Source organism: Strigops habroptila, chromosome 8, assembly GCF_004027225.2.
Source record: "Strigops habroptila isolate Jane chromosome 8, bStrHab1.2.pri, whole genome shotgun sequence".
Classification (NCBI taxonomy): domain Eukaryota; kingdom Metazoa; phylum Chordata; class Aves; order Psittaciformes; family Psittacidae; genus Strigops; species Strigops habroptila.
The window spans coordinates 3,004,128-3,023,846 of NC_044284.2; the positions used below are offsets into that span (position 1 = coordinate 3,004,128).

Here is a 19,719-nt window from a genome sequence, read left to right on the forward strand (position 1 = left end):
CTAGGTGAGGCAGAAGCATGCTGACATTCTAAATGTCCGAACAATTTACCTAGATTTTCACTTAAACTTAGGAAAGTATTTCTCTTACATACAGAGTTAGGTATGGATGGAGAAAATGACTCATTTCTCAGCTACGTTTCATTTTACTAGGAAAACACTTAAAGAGAAGTCTACAAGTCCAAATTATGAAGCATACGAGAAACAGAGAAAAGTCAATTGTAAAAGTATAAGGTCGTTCTGCATTTTCAACAAAATAAATGTATATATCCAAATTTCTATAGGAGATGGGAACACATTAAAATACAGCAGATTTTTTAACCAGTGATTTACAGGATAAATCAATTCTGTATCAACTTAAAAAGCCATTCCTCAACATCCCCAACGTTTCACTTTTGGGCAAGGCATCCAAGGGGTATTCAAGACTTTAAAATCAAGCCCTAAGATATACTCACCTGGTGTCCAACAACAGCTTTAGCAGTTTCAGCCATTTTTGCTAAGTTTTTAGCACACTCCACTTCTGTAAAAAGAAATTCACATTTACTGTTTACAGTACCAGTTGTACCACATGCTAAATGCTTTTTACATTCTTCCTCTAACAGGCTACAGAGGGGACCACCTCCACTTTGTTACAGGCTTTTAATTATAGGAAATGCATGATAGTTCTGTCCACTTCAGCGGAACAGCTACTAATTTAGAAATCACATTACTGACAGTCTGCAGCACAGAGGCCTGACAACAGATTGAATTTCACCATGACAAAGCTGATTAAATGCCAGAAAGAGCCACTCACCCAAGCTCAGCTTTTTTTCTACCCATGCGACTACATCCTTGGTATATTTTGACCATGCTTTAGCATAGGACAGAGCCGATTCGATTCCACTGTCATTTCTCAGGAGCATGCTATCAACCTCCTCTGCTCGAAGATGTCCTGAGAATAAAGCATCCAATACAAGTGAATTTTAGACATTACCACATGCTGAGAGCAAAGCCAGTATTAGCCAACTGCGAATGCTTAAGCAGCTCTGACCTGGAGTTGGTCTTTAATGCTAGTTGACTCTAAACAGGACTGACAGGGGGTTTAGAACAAATTAAAGGGTCATAGTATTTTATCTGTAGTAGTCATATGGTCAGCATAACTTTCTTAAAGAAAGTGAGCCAACAAAACACTGATCACATGCTGACATACAGAAGTGCTTCAGGCCCCGGTTCTTCCCACATCCCCAAAAAGCAACCCAGGTTGGTTACTCACAAAAGCAGAAACCCTCTGCTACAGCAAGTTTTTACAGTGAGGTTTTAATGGCAGCAGAGGTGTAAAAAAAAAAATGACCAAGCAACTTATAACATTTTAGAAGATCAAAACACAGAATGGTGTTTACTAATATTAAATGAATGGCCTACCTTGAATATCATCCCTTTCATGCAGTGAACCCCCAGACTCCACAGAAAGATTCTCAAAAGACTGGTGTACAAGAAACAAAGCATTAAGTTAGTGAAGAAAAGCTCTCACTGGAACTGACAGGCTAACAAGACAAATGGCATCATCTGCCCCCTTCTTTTTTGCAGATAAAGCAACAAGCTGTACTGTAACTCCCTCTCAATCTAAGGCACAATACCTTCTAAGCTGTTGATTGAGACATAATAAATAGCAAGGAATCATTCTATACCTTTAAATGAACAATCTTGAAAGGCTGTGATGAAAGAGGTAATTGTTTAACAAAATGGGCTGATATTTAAGTGAGCTCCAGCTTTTCTTAGATCCCTGCCTATCTTTTGAAAAAGCATTTCACAGACCTAATGTCATGTACATATAACAGACACTATTCTGCAAGCCATTAGAACCCTGCATTTCTTCCTCAAGGGAATGAAGTTAAGAGTTCCTCCTCAATGACTTGCAGGTGTGCACTGTAGGCACAACAGCTGACTGGTAACATTTGCTAATGAAGCCCTGACAACCACAACAACCTGACAGAATTTAATCCGATAATAAAAGGTACTCAGCACAAGATTTCATCCCTACCTTTGTGCTCACATTGCGTTTTGCTACCCTTTTAACTGTGGAAGGTGAACTATTTGCAGGGCTGTGCTGTAAACCACACCACTGAACAGATTTAAATGAACAAGAAGTTTACCTCTTTAACCATGACCCCTTTAAAAACAAAAACCCAAAGAAAACCAAAACCCTACATCATTTTAAATGAATAAATTACTCTTAACTCAGAAGCAGAGAGCACACAGAAGACAAAGGCCAAGAAATAGCTGCAAAGTGGCTTTAAGCTTTACAAGAACAGCTTGTTTCCATTTTAGACTTTGGTCCCATTTTCTTTTCAGACTTAAAGCACAGTAACAAGAATGCAAGTAGTTCTTTTATGTTTGTTTGTTTGAAATGTTAAAGGAAACCAATCCTAAATCACACAAAAATCCCTCAATCATTGTTTACTTCACAGCCAAAGAAGCTCTTCCATATACCAAACTATGCAAAGTATTAATCATCAATTACATTGAACAGAATCAAACCACTCTAAAGAACAGCTTCATTCCTAAGAAAGTGGAACACTAATACAATCACTGTCTAATAAAAGAGAGGTTCAGTAAAATGGAAGGGCTTTTTCATGAGGCCCTTTTCCATTCAAAGCTATCAACCAAACAGTTAAAAAAAAAAAAATCAAATCTGACTTCAGAGATGGGTCAATATTCAGTTGCAAAGAAGGCCTGAAGATTCCTAGATTTAGTTCTGATTTGGATATAAGGTATTACTGTCTTCAAGTAGATTTTAAAGTGGCATAAAGTTCCGGGAGAACAAATAAGAGGGAAAAAACCCCCACATGCTTTGTATTAATTCAGGAGGCACTTAGAAATTCTGTTTCTAAAAACTATCTCCTGTTCTGTAAGACCGAAATCATTTCAGTCCTGAGCAGCATTCACCCCTTCCAGCAATTCAGGCACACAGTCTAGTCAGGGCAGTTAATCAATGCTCATTCATCCATCCACTTTCACCCCACTTCAAATATGTAACACCATGCTTTAAAAGCAAGTGTGTGGACAACCCCTTTGCCCTACAGCTTATGAGAACTGGACCCATACAGCTTGCCCCCTCAAGCATCCAACGACTTCTGCGTAGATTTAACTTCTCAAACCAGTCTCTTGGGTCTTTTTTCCCCATTACCCAAGAACTCTCTGGGTAATATCTGACAGAGGCAAATGTCTGCATGTATTCTGCTTTATTACACTCTCAGATCTACAGAGCATCAAATAGCATTCAAATAGCTTGTTCGGTAATGAAAGGTCATACATGCCTGTCTCGTCTCTTCCAATGTATTCTAAAGCTCTTCTGGTTTTAATTAAGAAATATCTTTGCTTCCACCTTGTCCTTCTGGTTGTAGTACAAGGGCTAAAATGAGAACTATTACATTTGCTAAGAGGGGGTATACATATCATTTAACTTAAGCTTCCAAGTGGAATGCCTAACTAAAGAATGCAGACTCCCCTGCAGTCAAGACAAGCAAGATCAGCCTCCCCCCACCCAGCTCAGAGCAATCCTATCCTCAACAGCTTAGTTAGTGGGGTCCCTAATGTAACAAGCAATTAAAATCTCTCTCCTTAATTAACCTTCAAAGCATTTACATGTTAAATTCTACCAAAATGCTATTCTCTAATCTTAAAGATATAGCCAGCTGCTACATTCAACCACTGAACGCACACATCTACAGGAAAAGTTAATACAGCTAAGTAGTTTGCATTTAACTCCTCCTACCACTTAACTCCTGGTTGGCCTCCAAATTGCTCTCTGAACTGCAAATCAAAGTGAAATGCTTCATCTGTTACATGTGCATTTATTTGCCTAAATGAAAATGCACTTAAATCTAAGACAGATTCCTAAGAAATCGAACCATATTATCCTACCTGCTCTAACATTTATAATTGTCCCCTTCCACATTAGGAAAAGCAAATGATGATACAAAAAGGGGGTTTTAAATACAAGCCAGGGATTTCTGGAGCGTCTAGGACAGAATCCCTTCTTCATTTCACTATATTCTAATTTCCCCTTGGTCTTCCCCCACCCTGGTGCTCAGGAGAGTGACCCTTTAGCCACACACTCACTTCACAATACAATATATGAGACCATCTCCCTCCACAGGAGCACATTTTTGCATTGCAAAGCCATTACAAGATTAAAATGTTGGCAAATTCAGCACCTTCCTTCTGCTGTTGACCCAATTAGCTGAAGTAGTACTTGCTCGAATAATCTCATTTCAGTTACATGAGATGCAGGCTTCCATACTTTATTTCGTACTTTCTATCAGCAACCTAATCCTCTGATTCCAAGCCTGCTGGAACCAGTTTTCTGAGTAGCCTCCCTTCCTCTCCATGTTGTTCGTGAAGATGAGCTTTCCAGCAGCTGCCCAAGAACTTCTGTGATCATCCATCTTTCTCACATGTGTTATCAGCCATAGCGAAAAGTTAAAGACTATGTCTCAGCTGTAGCTGCACAGCATTGCTACGATCGATCCTGGGTGAAGGAATGCTAAACTTTAAGTATGTTTCAACAAAGCCTTTTAAAAACCCCATTAGCTTGTCACATACAACAATTATCAACTGCATTTCCCCTGCATGTAACTTTTCATGTGACTTATTTGAAAGTCTGCTTCCAGATACACAAAAATTCAGAAGTTGGTACAGAGCACTTTTTAATCTCACCTTCCAAGCATTTAAAGGTGAGTTTAAAAAGCTAATGTTTTTCTTTGACTACCTATAAATTGGCAGTGCTGTTTCAGTTCTCTTAGTGAATTGTTGCAACAGCTACAGCACAACCTGGGCTCTGGAAGAAAAGGTTGTTTTGTTATGAATATTATTAGTCTTTAAAAGCCAAAGAGAGGTCATTAAACCTTTAGCTTCTAGGTCTAACAGGTCTATTCTAACTACTACAGCATGCAAATCATTCAAGTATCTTACTTTTAACTATTCAGTTCTTTTCACTTAACCCATTTAAAACTCTACAATTACAGCAGGTTGTTATTCACCTATTTGAGTACTAGCCCTGCCGAGTCATCACTGGCATTTAAACCTGAGAATACATTCAAGTATTTGAAACATTGAATGCATTTTTGTCATGGGTTTAATCTTGTTTTAACACTCAGATAACTCCAAGTGTCTCAGCCTTATGATAAATAGAGTTTTAGCGTAAATGAAACTCTCCTTTAAAAGATCTCAGTGCACACTCCAGGAGAACGTGTTTAGCTTACCCGACTTCTCCGAGATACAGGAAGTCCCAGTGACGAGCCATTGTCTACATCTCCCATAAGGAAGTCTGAAATACTGCCAGAAAAACAAAGACTTGTGTTATTTCATTTCTTTACCTCATCGAGAACAAAAATTGTTTCTAATAGCCTTTAAAATGGCTGCAAGCAATTTTTTAGCCTTAAATTCCCTGCAATTTCTAGACCATCACCATTTTCCTTTTTAAGAAAACCAAACCCAAATACCCAAACAAAGCAGTAAAATTGGTCTGATGTGGTTCATTTAAGCTAGCTTTCTTTTGGACAAATGTTAACTGATAAATTAGAGTTTTGATTGCTGTTGTTTAGTCTTCATTTGATTCAGCTCCACTAAGCTCTTGAAAAACTCCTTCTGGATTCCAACTTACACGTTTCCAAAGGTGAATGCCAATGTTTCAATGGAAGAAAATATTTCACTGAAGAGCTCTCTCTTGTTCTCTTCGTTAACTTCTTTGAAGTTCACCGCTTAGGGGGAAAAAAATGACAACCCAAGGGTGAGAGGTGGGGTCAAGCAAGTTTACTAGGCCTAAAGACAGATTTTATACAGTCTCCTACAGAACATGCAACATTATACTGGCCTGAACAACTGACAAAACACTGTTTTAAAGGATATTAGTAAGAAAGTAAACACTAGAGGAAAGAAATTAACACAATCCAGATGCTTCCCACAATGAAATCAGATTATTCTTTCACTTCCTATAGCTTCCTACTTCAGCAGCAGCTTTGTATGGGAACGTGAAGGGAAGAGAAAACACACACTCATTTACCAGCCAAAGCTACACACAAAGCAGCCCACGAATGCAGTCACGTTATTTAAAAACCTGTTTCTTTTCTGGGTAGAAATTCCAGCATTCAGAAGACGAGCAGTAGTTTATGGGGGTGCACACACTCCCAACTGCATGCAATCCTGTTGCATCCAGAACATTTGATTTCTGGCTTGAATACAGCCAAATAGAAAGCTATCAAGACGTAGTGTCCCTAGCAAAACCCTTTAATTATTAGCTCCGTAATCTCGCAAAAGCCCCTCAGTTTTGCCCATTAAAAGCAGGGAAGAAAGTCAGCATAACTATTGCTGTTCCGGACAAACTAGATGGTTTAAACTGGTGCTCAGGACAAGTATTCAGCCACTCAACACTGAGCCTTTAACATGCTCCCATGACAAACTGGAATAATGAGAAGACAAGCCATTTGTCCAGAGTTTCTATTAACTGGACAAGGGGGAGAAGGGAGGAAGGAGAAGACAAAAAGCACAACCATTTTTATCCATTTCCAACTTAATTCCTTAATCATTGCTGAGTGTGAATTATTTTTGTAGAGAAGTTGCATAGAGAATTATTTATTGGAGCATAAAGCTGAGACCTCTGTATGCAAGTTCTCAATTTGATATTGCAAGAAGAGATAATTTCACGTGAGCTATTCACTCTGATTCATCGCTTTCTGCAGGACCTGTGACAATGTTGGGATAACTTTCTTAAATTTCAAGTACAAATATGGAAAGAACGGACCATAATGACTTTTACAAGTAGCAAAAATTACATCATCTTCAATGTTGCCCATTCTATGCTCGTTTTCTTAGCAAATTAAAGTAACAGACTTTAATCTTTAAAAGTATCCAAACTTCCTGCCAGGTGCCTAAACACTAATGGGTAACAAACAAAGAAAGTACAGTGATCTGCTCCCCCATTAGACTTCCTCTGTGAAAGGAAAAGTTGTTAACCAGTAAATTAACACAGTTTGAATCCACTCCTTTTTACACAGCAATCCTGATCAACATTTTAATAACAACTATTGCTAGACAATGCTATTACAGAAATATGAGCACTCTCATGGGCTATTTTCACCATCACTTGCAGATCTGGAATAACGTGTTGTAATAACCTACAGCCAAAAAAAAGCCATATATTGTAAAAAAAAAAAAAATTAACAGTCTCTGTCACCACAGTTCACTCCTAAATTAAGGCTTTTCCTACCTCTTCCTTCTTCTACACTTCATAATTACATTAAAAAGTACCTCCAGCACCTTTGCAGTTTGAAATAAGACTCGATAAAGCTCCACAGATTATATATAAAATCTGTGGAGCTTTATTATATGTATATACACACACACTTCTTAAACAGCAGTGGATTTATTTTTGTTAATCCAGGTTAGTGGAAAACCTCAGCTTTCCAGAGATAACCCTGCTTCTAAGCCTAAACTTTGCATTCCAAATCATTAAGCAACAAGAGTGACTATGAGATCTACACATTACAAGCCACTAATGACTAGAAAAACCATTGGAGTGCCAGCATGAAACACAAACTGTTTCAAAATTAAAGATCCCTGCAAAAACTGTCTATAGATTCAAAGCACTTACCACTGAAACATTCATATATCCATCAGCTGGGCTGTCTTCAGAGAAAGAGCACTTCTTTCACTTTGCTAATGAGACATTAATACAGACAGCCCTAAAGAAATGCCGTCTGTTTCGCTCTGCCTTCCTGTTCCAGGAAGAGTTGTATTAAGCTTTATACTTTACATGCTAGAGAAATCCTTCCTTTTCAGGATCCATCACAAACAGAATAACTAATCTGAAGTTGCTTCAAAATTGCCACTTTTGCCTACAAGGTTAGTGCAAGCTGTTAGTAAATCAGTGGAATACAAGCAGCTTTCTTCTAGCTTACTACCACCGGAATGCTGATGTACTTAACATCAACTTTAAACCATGCACTCTCTTTCCCCAGGACATCCTGACTGCACACAATAGCCACTGACAACAATGAACTTTAGTAATCTTTCCATGTCTGGAAATGACAGCTATCTATCTATAGTTCTACAGATTTCAAAGCAAGTATACAACTTAACAACACTTTTAAGTAAGACTTCAGATGGCATATAATTAACTTTAAAGAAAGAAATTGTATTATAGCAATATATTAAACTTTGGACTCCAGTATGTGAAATGCAAGCCTAGCTTGCATTAAAAGTGGATCTCTATTTCCAAAGCTAGCAAAGCTGTCTTCAAACTGAGGTGGCTTTGGCAACCTCATCAAAATGCTGCAAGACAATGCAAAGTTACTACTCTTGTTGAAAGCCTCTATACCAGCCAAAAGCTTTCCGATTCAAGCACAGAACAGGCTGGGGAGCCAGCAACAGCCATGGAAGTTTTGGAAGCCAGAATTCCAGAAGCTGAAGCAGCATCTAAGGACATTTAAGCAATGCTTCTGAAACCATGAAGAGGGTGTCAGCTGTCAAGACCGAAGTGGAACCAGGGCCTTTAGAAGGTGAAGCTTAGCTCACCGCGACCACAGCACACAAGATTCTGTGATGCTCTCTTGTCCCCTTCCAGTCAAATCAACACAGCACAGCCCAGGAAATCCAGGGGACATGGCCACAGCAGATGGAGTCTGCAGGAGTTTGCTTGCTTTCTGCTTCCCCCTCCCCATGTGCATGTGCAGGACTGGCAGCAGCAAAGCCCGGATAAGTCTAAACTCCATCAGCTTGCAGAATTTACTCTCCTCAGGTCAGTTTTCTCAGACCTAATAGACATATATGGTAACACTACCATCTATTTCCTTAGATAGGAATCCATACACTTTACTAGCTGACTTTTAACTCATAAGCAACTGACTGACTTACTGGAATTGAATATCTTTGCAATCAATTTTCAGTCCTTAAACTCCCAAAAATGCTATCAAGAACCTTTCTGAACTATTTCAAAACCAAAAAAACACCCAAGCAAACAAAAAAACTCAACCAAGACTAAAAATCACACCCTCTCCCAAAGCAAAGACTTGTAATACTTCTTGTTATTGCCCCTCATCTCTAAAAATGTATGTGAAAAACATGGTGGGAGGACTCTGAGTGAAGAGCAGTAGCATGCAGACTGGTAAGAGGCAGAAGAGCATTCTCAGGATCTCATAGCTAGAGGGGATCAGCAGGCTGTACAGGCCCTGCTTTTCTACTTTTAGGTCTCTGTGCCATATAATTTCACCAGCCTTTACCCTTTACTTACTACCAAGTCTGGCGGCCTCCCCAACTTCAGCCGAATGCCAACAAGTTTGAGGAACTGTTTCCTACTCCCTCCATAATATATTGTGCTCTGAATTTACATCACAGATACACCAACAAAATTCAAATTACTTCACCTTGCTAGAAGAATTTAGTTTCGATGCAGAACAATTAGAGCAAAAGAACGTACAGAAACCGGCAATTTCTACAAGTGCAATTTTCAACTTTAGCAGGAATCTGCATTGATTCTAGTGATCCAGTTAAGTCAAAAGGTGCAATTTAGAGCAAAAGAACAGCACAAACTTGAATTCGGCATGGTATCAGAACCACGTACTCCAGAGCCATCAACTATTGGAAGACACTGAGTGGGGAAAATAACAACCATGAGTATGATGGTGGGCCAGACTGGGAAGTGACTTCCAGAAATAGGATTCTAAACAGGTTGCAGGCAAGATGCTTCAGTAAGTCTCAATTCTTCCACATTAAGTGAAGGGTCATTTAAAAGGCACTCATCACAAAGTACCCAAATAAGCATGTATAAGTAGTAGAGTCCAAGCAAAGAGGCCCAGTGAACCATGTTCAAGATTCAATCGGAGAAATCAAAGGGGGTTTTGCCTGCACTTTCCTGAAACATCAGTCTAAAATAGTAAGAATGTGACATTATCTGTTCTGCCAAACACCATTCTCTGTGGCAAGATTAAGATAACATGCTAAAGCTAGTTTTTCCTTCAATCTGTTTGAAAGGAAAAGCATGAGACATCCAAAGCAGAACAAGCAGCACATTCAGATCGTTCCCATTGAAGGACCAGAGGAATGGCTGAGAGGCTTGAAGGAGGGGCACAGGCACTCTAGTTTTTACTAGCATTCCAAAATATTCCCACTTGCAGTAATTTAAAGGGGGTGGTCTGTGTGCACTGGGCATTCCCTTTAAATCACAGTGCAACTCCTCATACTTTAAAAGCCAGAGTCACTGAGAGTTGCTGGTTCCAAAGTTATTGGAACTGATATCACCAAGAGCAAAAGCAGTCATTTGTTCAAATGACTATTTGCCCCTATATAAAGTACCAAATACAAACTAGATTTGAAACTCCAGCATTATGCAAAGATTCAAAAAGGTCTTTCTAGAACCTAAGCCAGTTATGCTTACGTTCTAGAAGGTGGAGAAGGAAAAAAAGAGATCATGCGTAAATCCCAGCTTGTTTCTATTTCATCCTCTCCTAAATAAACATCAGAAATTTTCCATGCCAGGTTAATCTTCTTCCTAGTCATAAATCTGACTACAGATACAGAGTACTTCCACGTCTTTTTATAGTTCTGTCCTCCAATGACAAGAAACAGATGAGTCACATGAACTTCTTTCATAATGTCACATTAACATAGCCTGAGAAGACAGAGGAAAAAGGATACTGGTTCTGTCCTACCAGCTCCTCACATTCTTGTAGCTTCCTGTTTATTTAACAGTTACATTAGTTCTAGTGAAATAACCACAGCTGAAAAGCTGTGAATGCATGTGTTTCTGACAGGCCAGTGTAAGCAAACTTGAGGTCTGATATGCTTACGATTCATCACAACCTGCTGTATTTTTACCTCAGCTTCCTCAGTTCCAGCAGTCATACACTTCAGTTTGAATACAAATACAGCGCAGTATGATCCTCACACAAAAACCAGCTGTGAAAACCAAGCAGGCTCTAAAGACAAACTGCTTTCACACTTACCACAGGCTGTGCTTTTTCATACAGCAAAGGTTTTGTTGTTCCTAAGAGAAGTAGGGCTTGAGTACCTGTCAGAAAGAGCTGAAGCCCTGAAACTCCCTGTTTCCATCTCCAGACACATGAGGAATACAATACATGGCTGAACACTGATAGGCCTTACTACAGCCTTCATATGAAAGTATTCTTTGTATGAAGCAGGCTACAAAACTGAGGCAGGACTGACCGAGACTGCCTTCTTCAGTGTGATCCAGAGCTCCCTTCCTTGCTATTAACTTGGGAACTCCACAAGGCCAGGTCACACGGCACTGGATCACTCACTCTGTGGTGAATCATGTTCGCTTTAGCCAAAAAGCAACCAGTTCATGCCAGCCTCTCTGCTCTAGGTCCAGAATGCATGCTGCTTACCAGAGAGATGAGCAACTCAGGAAGAAATGAGAATGCTGTGAACAGCCATTGCATGCCATAATCTTTTATTCCATCAGAAAACACTTTTTATCTATTTAGTCAAGCTGGAAGAACACATTTGTATCAGATGGGCACTGTATCATCACTGCACTTTAGATGCCATAGCGGGAGTCCTAAAGCTAGGCCTTCAGTACTGTCAAACCATTGCCAATGAGAAAGTTCTTCACAGTGTAACAAGGGGGAAAAGAGTCAAAACCTGAGCTCTGTTCCAGGGGAAGGACAAAGACTGTTACCATAACAAAATCAACTCCTTTCATGCCTTTCTTCTTCAAGAGGTTTCTCATCATACAAGATCATATTTAAGATAGTTCAAGCGAGCTATAGCCAAACGGAGACACTTCAAACGTACCTAAAAGTAGACTTATAACTTGACCTACTTCAACACACTTGACAGAAAACTGGAAGCCATGACTGTACTGCTTTTGTTTCAAGTGGCATTCTTAAAACAACAACGAGCACAGCCACTTCCAGCATTCTGTAATTATGCAATATGCACAGTGCTTTCCTTACAGTAGTTTTTCTTTGCATACAGAAAAGAATGCAATCCCTCCATGATGATATAAACTCAATATATTAACATTGAATGAACTCAACAGTGCAAACACTAGCAGTTAGCTGATTTTAAGTGCAAACATTTATATGAACTGAAATGTGTTTGAGAGGAAAGAGCTAAAAAGTATGTGTGAATATCTGTATTGCCAAAAAAAAGGCTTAGCACTAAAGTTATTTCTTCTGTTCACTATCAAGAGAAATGAAAGAATCCTAAAATAACTATTCAAAGAACAGCTACTTATCAAACCAGGCAGAAACAGATACATATAAGATGTATGAAACACCAATGTGTCTTCCCAGGGTTAAGTGCTATTGAAATTGTATGATGGAACAGCATGCAGCAAGAAGAGAAAAAAAATATGTATGGCATCAAGTTCAGGAAGCTGCAAGTACTCTGGATCATGTCATTCAATGAAGCGCTTGATTCTCCACTTCAGAAGTAGAAGGGTCGGAAGGAGAATACATAAATGTAGATCAATCCAATAACGTTACCATGCGAGACAGGGAAAGTAATTCTACTGCTTTATTCTACAATTGTGAACTTGGACAGTACAGAAAGTGAACAATTTGGGGCACTGTGTATCAAGAACAGCCTTGAGAAACTACATAGTCCAGAGAGAATAGATATTATTGCAATAGCTTCTGGAAACATCATTTAGCAAAGGTGGATGTAATTTGATTTACTTGCTACCTTAAGTCAGTTCTCAACAAATTTAAGAAAGAGCAGTCGAACATTGTCCTGCATCCACTGAAATTAGGGGGGAGTGGAAGACAAATGGTAATCTTACCATAGCATTTAAGCATGGAAACAGCTCGTCTAGGGTGGATGCACAAGTATGTTCACTAAACATTTAACCTGTTCTCATGTAAGTATCTGATTGTGCACATGTACTTAACTCTTCCTGAGATCATCAAGACAAACAGCAACCTCTCATGGATACCCTCTGCATTCCTACTGTTATGTACAATTCTCTAAAGCAAGTTCAGAAGTTGCAGAGTTATAATCCTGTGATCATTTCAAATACCGGGGACAGATATATGGAATCTCTACATGTAGTGAGAAGAAATTGCAAGATCAAACTGGCAAAATTACACATCTATGTGAAGAATCTGTAAGAAGCTTGGAGGAATCCAAGATGTAGGAATTGGGAAGCTAACACGTTAGTATTTTAACTTACGGTCCTACTTTACTGAATCAGCAGTGTATGTTCAGACATCCTACGGTAATTAGAAAACAAGAGAAGAAACCCTAGAACAAGGAGAACAACTAAATCGTGCATCTCTGAAGCGAGATGTTCCACATGGTTTAACACAGGCAAGAGGTGGAGATTTAACCCTACTGAAAAGCATTCTCCATGCCAAATGGAAGAACCGATACTGATTCCACAGTAATATACTGGACTTCCTCCAGAGTAGGGAGAGCTGCAATCAAAGGCTACACAGAGAAGAAACAGCTATGGTTTATGAGGCTGGGGCAATTTTGTGCTTCACCATTTGCATTCATCTGACACACAGAGAACCGCAGCAGCAAAGGTCAGCAACAGAAAGTATTAACATGTACGTCTGCAAAGGCTTTTTGTTGCTGTTGACACCTTTATCATGCTTATGATGTGTTTATGGAAGTTATAAATAAGTGTCAGGCCAAGCAGATTTGGATTGCTCATTCAGATATTTCTTCACTTGATATAAATACACCACCATCCCTACAAATCCATAGAATTAAGCAAACATTTCTGGCAACTCTTTAAGTGGATAAATGTGTGGTTTATTTTTCTGTGATATTATTCTGTGATACACAGGTAAAGCAAAGCTCAAGACTGAAGGCTTGTGCTTTTGGAATTCGGTGGGGGTTTGCAGCTAGCTTCCTATAAGCAGAATTTTACTAAATCAACAGGAGAACAAGTTATTTAATATCACTTTTCAGTTAGAAAAGGTATTTTTAAACAAGTATTAAGTCTTAAAACCCCCCATTTCTTCTCTATACATAGAGTTACACCCATAACTCTAAGCCAATCAAGACACTAATTACAATTTTCCAGGAATATGAAAGGTAATAATTCCTTACCTTTTACTTTTGCAATAACTGTTCCTGCAGCACTAAGGATATCGACTGAGTTTAGATTCTGATATTTATTTATCACTGCCTTTAAAACACGCAGCAACTCCCCCAGGCGTTCATGTACTACCTGGTGCAGTCCATCTTGATTCTCTGCAAAGAGTAAAGGAGAAACTGTATTAAAATGGTGAATTAGAACCCAATCACATTCAAACCACTTCGACGGCGCATAGCTGGACTGAGGTCTAGGCCATATGGAAGCTGGGCCTGCTTAGAACAAAGAAATTGTTAAAACAAGGAAAAGGTATTATACAGGCATTTGCCAACAGTTTACTTGTAATATCGTATGCGTTTTACATAAAGACTCATTTCTCCCCAAAACTCAAGTAAGTATACTTAAAATAAAGACTCTACAGCAATACCCTAAGATTTCTGAGTTAAACCATCTCCTTTATCTCATGTCATTTCATCAACCACCGATTTTGATCATTACATATATTCAACACAGAGTATCAACAAAAGCACATTAGGATTGCTCAGTTGATATTTCTTCACCCGATACAAATTCAACACAATTTCTCTCCAGTCATAAAATTAAACACAGATTTTTGGCAAAATGTTGGCTAACTTTTAACTCCAATGTCTGTCAAATCTTACACATCTTTAACATATATGCCTAGATCTACAAAGGGCTGTCTTTAAGCATGTCAGTCCTCATAAAGTAGTTTTGTGGAATCAGGCCTAATCAGAAAAATCCTGGAACAAGTGATGTTTTTTACAGCATATGCCTCCTGCTATGTGTCGCTAAAGCCCTCCCACCTTATTGTTCAACAACATAGTTCTTGTTGTATACATGGCCCAGGTTAAACCACAAGCTCTTCCGTTCTGTTACAGAAGAGGTGCTGGTGCACGGAATGAAAGGTTCACATGCACCAGAGTGCTGCGTTGCAAGTTGTGGTAAAAAGCTTTCAAATTCAGGAAAGTCTAGCTTATGAAAAAGAAAAAGAGGATCTAATACAAGCTGACTCACTTCCCCAGTGAGCAAAAAGGAATGGCAATTCTGTGTAGTCTGTGGCCATGATAACAAACAGGTCAATACAGACAATCACAGTACAGTGCAAATTGATCCAGGGTTACTCAGAGAACAGTTTCAAATCTGAGCCATTTTGTTCTGACTACAAGACACGATATTTAGGCTAGAAGCCTAACAAATACAGCCTAACACATCAGTACAGTGTATCACTACTGGCAGGTGGGTAGGTTGAGGGGACTACACACAAATCACATGCAATTGTCATCAAGTACAAAAGCAAGCCTTCGAAAGACCACTGTGCTTTATCTCCCTATATATCAAATATCAAGAGGGTTTTTTTCAACTCAGAGTAGCTTATACATGGTCAAAGGAAAAACCCTGACTCAGGAAGTGGACTAAGGCAAAAACTTTATCTACCATTCACCGGCACTTTGCATGTTTTTTCCTGCTGGAGGGGAGTAGGAAGCTCTATCCGTAACAGGATACACAAAAGTCTAGGAAAACCCATCTTGCACAGCAGTAAATTAAGCAAACTAATTCATTAAAGCAGCATAGTTGTGGCTTTCTCTTCATTTACATGTATACATAATGTTTTTTAACTGAGGACTCAAGTGACAAGTTATTTTCAGGAAACAGGCTATTAGATAGTTAAAGGCAATTCCAAGTAGTTCATTAATAAGACTGTAGTGTGTAGACTTAAATCCTCAGGAGGTGGTCTGTGGTGGTGGTGTCTCTTTTCTTCATACAAACCTCCAGCGGCAGACGAAATTCTCTGCAACCCTTCACTGAGACTCGTGACTTACACTGGCAGGACTGGGGCAGATAGGCTTTCATGAGGGCATTTGAAAGCTATATGCCACAAACCTTCTGCATCACCTGTCTCTGTCTAACCAGAATATATACAGTCCTCACAGGAAGGGCATGAATACTACGGTCAACTGACCAGAGACGGTCTGCACAAGCACACCATTTGGCTAGAACTGCATTTCTTGCCTAGACAAAGGTGTCCCTGCCTTCTGATGTGCACCTCTGGCTGGAGAGAAAAGAGTTCTTAATCATGTGAGCAGGAATACCCCATAACCAGGTCCTCTTGGCAACGTGGTGGGTAGACTTTTGGACCCTTAACAAGTAGGTGAGGGGAAACAAGGCAGGAAAGCAGATAAATCAATCTACAGATTACTCCCAGCTTGAGAGTCTTCAGGAAGGAGTGCATCACAGGCATACAACAAACTGCATGCATTATTGTGGGGAGTTCAGAGAGACCTACAACTACAGGCTTGTCATTACAGGACAAAACAGCCTCTTGGGGTTCCTTACAGATTAGCTCAAAGACAACAACAACAAAAAAAAAAAATCATACAGAAGACTAATTACAGCATATCTGATCTCAAAATGCAGTTTCTTCACATTAATTTTGATAATATTTTACCAGACCAACAGAGATGGAAGAAAAAAAGCAAAGTAAGTGGGAGAGGGAAGAGAGAAAGAGGAAAAAACACAACTCAAGGGAAACAAGCCTCTTCAAGTCTGAAACAGAAACAGTAAGCTTCAAAGGGAAATGCAAGCTGAAAACAACTGCTGAGTTGAATTAAATGTTTATCATACCATCCGAGAGAACACTATCACTAAAATAATGCATTCAAGCATGAGATTAGTTATTTGTACTCTCAAAAGCAAAGGTCTGGCTACACCCAACTGTGATTTCTTTGTATTCCATCACCGTTTTATTTGTTTACAAAATACCTAAAACATTGTTTTCTGTGCCTCCAGAAGACAAAAGGTCTGTGACAAGTCGTGCCTGGGAGAGGGGTGGGGGCAGAAGCCATCAGGAACCACAGCTACGCTGCATTCAGCAACTGATACTCACCAGACACACACTTAAACAGAGATTTCCTGCTCGGGACACATTTATAAACCACAGGTAGTAAAACAATCTAAATATGCCAGATTAACAGAAACATAGTTTTGATACTAAGGAGTCCAAAACCGGCTAAGAGGCCAAAACAACAGTAGAGCAAGTACTGTTTATAGTGAAAAGAATGCATGAGGAAATGTGTCTCCAACAAGTTCCTGCAGCAATCCAATCTGACTTAAGCACTCATGAAAATTCATATTTACTTTCAGTTTTTCTTCTGTCCCTTGTCTGACTGTATACATTCATTTATCTACATGAAGCCCAGCAGGAAATTCCTCCACCAGTGGATGCTTCTTGGATCTTTCTCAGGCTTAATAACATGAATTGTAATACTACAGAAGACTAGGCAGCAACTTGGGACCAGAGGACCCTGCTGATCCTGCAGCAGAGAGGACCCCTGTGGGCACATGAGTTGAGCTGTTTCCTTAGGGGACTACAGGAATCTCCCAGGAGAATCAGTCAGCCCTCTACTCCCCAGAAGGAAAAAACCCCAGAACTCTTAAAACTGTAGGAAAACCGAAAAGGCTTGGAGAGAGCTTAGTAGCCTATCTGTGAATCTTCTTTCACTGGGGTTCAAACTGTCATTTACATAGGCTGAAAACAAGCTTTTCCAAAATGTAAAGGCAACCACATGAAAGCGTACTCTGTAGAAGAAGTGGAGAAAGAGGAATAGAGTGAAAATTGTGTATTCAACACTGCCGAACATAATGCAGAAGGAAGACAGCACAGAGCAGCCAAGCAGCCTGTCAGTGTTAGCCAAGCCATCTCAGCAGCACATTAGCATTGCACTCCTTGATGGTTTTGTCCCCACATTTCATAACCACTCATCCATCTTTATTGTAAAAACACCATAAGCTACCTGTTTTCTCATTTTAGGTGTTTCTCAACAGGAAGCCTTTGTTTAGTAAACCAGCAAGCAGTAACAGCCTTACAGCTATGGATTCTGTTCACGCAGAACTAAATCAAATTTACTCATCAAGCTTGTGAGCACCAGTCACCCTCCCTGCCAAGTCAGGGCTGGTCACAATACATGCGGTCAGGAAAGGCACTGCTGTGTCAGTTGGCTGCTATTCTTTTGTCTGACCTGATTTATTGTTGGCCCAAACTTTTCTGAAGCTGTTTATGTCAACAAATGTTTGCCAGGACAAGTTTAAACACAGACTAACATGCAGTTTTTCCCCTCCATGGCCATCACCTATCCTCTATTACTGTTCAGACCCCTACAGAAGATGCATGCACCATTCTGCTTATCACTTCTCCACCTACAACATTAATGCTAACAGCAGGAGACTCTCCTTCCAGTACCAAATTTCCACCAGTCATAAGAGGAACAATTATACAACTTGTTTTGCTGTGGTTAAAAGTTTGTTTAAATTGTAACCAACTGAAGTCGGTCACATTGATAGACAGAAAAGATAAGGCATCCATCTAGATAAACCAACTGAAAAGTAACACATCTGTGAAAAAGTCTTGAAGTCTTGAAACTTTCGAAGCACATATTCTAGTTCACACCCTCTAATATGGTCTTGCTTTACCCAAGAAGCTTTCTTACAGGTAAAAAGATGCGATGATTTACTTCATGCGTTCAGTACCTTTCAACAATGTTACACACAGTGACAGACAGCACCAATGCAGAACAACCTGCCATGCATACTCTCTACAGCCACAAGCTTATATACATAGAACAGTCTTTTGACTATGGGGGTGTGAGGAATTATATATAAACTTACTCATTATGAAAGTCTTACTATAAACCAGGTAACCTGTATTTTTGTATAAATAATTTCTCCATCTACCCTCATGGACACTATTAAATACCTTGTCTTTGGTAAGTGTCTACCACAAACTAACTCACACTATGGATGTTCCCACTAGTTTAAGATGATGAATGAATGCAATTGATGAGAACAGTTAAATGCCAGTTGTGTACAAAGCCACCGGGCCACAGCCAGGGGCAGAAACTAACCATCACCCTGGCTAGGTCTAGTCCCCATTTTGAGAACTGCCTTTGTAAACTGCAGCTGATCAACTAAGTGTGTACTTCAGCTTCCCTTTCACTTCTACTGAAACACAGGAGCCTCAGTTCTGGTTTGAAGTACCACTTTATATCTTCTGCATAAATCCCCATCTCCTTCAGGAGAAAGGGAGAAGCCAGACAAAAGTCTTGCAAGGTGGTGGCAAGAACAAGCACGCAAACTGGGAAGCAATTCCCTCAATATCTGAATACCTGGATCCCAAACTTATTAAAGTCTCACCTTACGGAATGTGAACAGTCAGCTCCTTTCAATCTTGGAAGGATTCAGACGAAGTAAGTTTGAGTAACCAACATTTCACTCTGCAAGACCAACATCTTGGCTAAAAGACTGTCAACTCTTATTTACCAATAACCTCATTTTTGGCATTAAGGTAAATCACATGCTGTTTCCATTATGTTACAAAGAAGGACTACATGGCACCAGCTACCTAGGTTGGGGGGGGTGGAAGTCAGCATTGAGATGGAGTTGATCCAAAGCAAAATAACTTTAACCTAAAATTGCATTACTATCGTCTTCAATGTTCATATTGCATACTAGGAAACTGTCAGCACTCAGGTCTGAACCTGACCCAGACTATGAGACTTCCCAGTGAGCATCACAGAGTAGGCAAAACAATCATACAACAACAAACTGTGTGGAAATCACCTCGTTCCTACATCTGCAGTTTGAGAAACAGCCCCAGATTAACC

At 39.6% G+C, this 19,719-nt stretch overlaps 1 protein-coding gene across 7 annotated transcripts in view; it reads right to left on the bottom strand.

Moving 5' to 3' along the window:
- ARHGAP29 (Rho GTPase activating protein 29) overlaps positions 1-19,719 on the bottom strand; it is a 49,401-nt gene that overhangs the window by 13,561 nt on the left and 16,121 nt on the right. For 6 of the 7 annotated variants that reach the window (XM_030496316.1, XM_030496320.1, XM_030496319.1 and 3 more), the window contains exons 3-8: positions 14,056-14,199; positions 5,642-5,738; positions 5,241-5,313; positions 1,399-1,459; positions 791-928; positions 453-517 (exon numbers count right to left, since the gene is read on the bottom strand). In XM_030496316.1, coding sequence (XP_030352176.1) covers positions 453-517; positions 791-928; positions 1,399-1,459; positions 5,241-5,313; positions 5,642-5,738; positions 14,056-14,199 — 578 coding nt within the window. Of the gene's footprint in view, positions 1-452; positions 518-790; positions 929-1,398; positions 1,460-5,240; positions 5,314-5,641; positions 5,739-7,627; positions 8,155-14,055; positions 14,200-19,719 lie in introns of those variants that run through there. The other variant, XM_030496321.1, reaches the window with a different exon arrangement.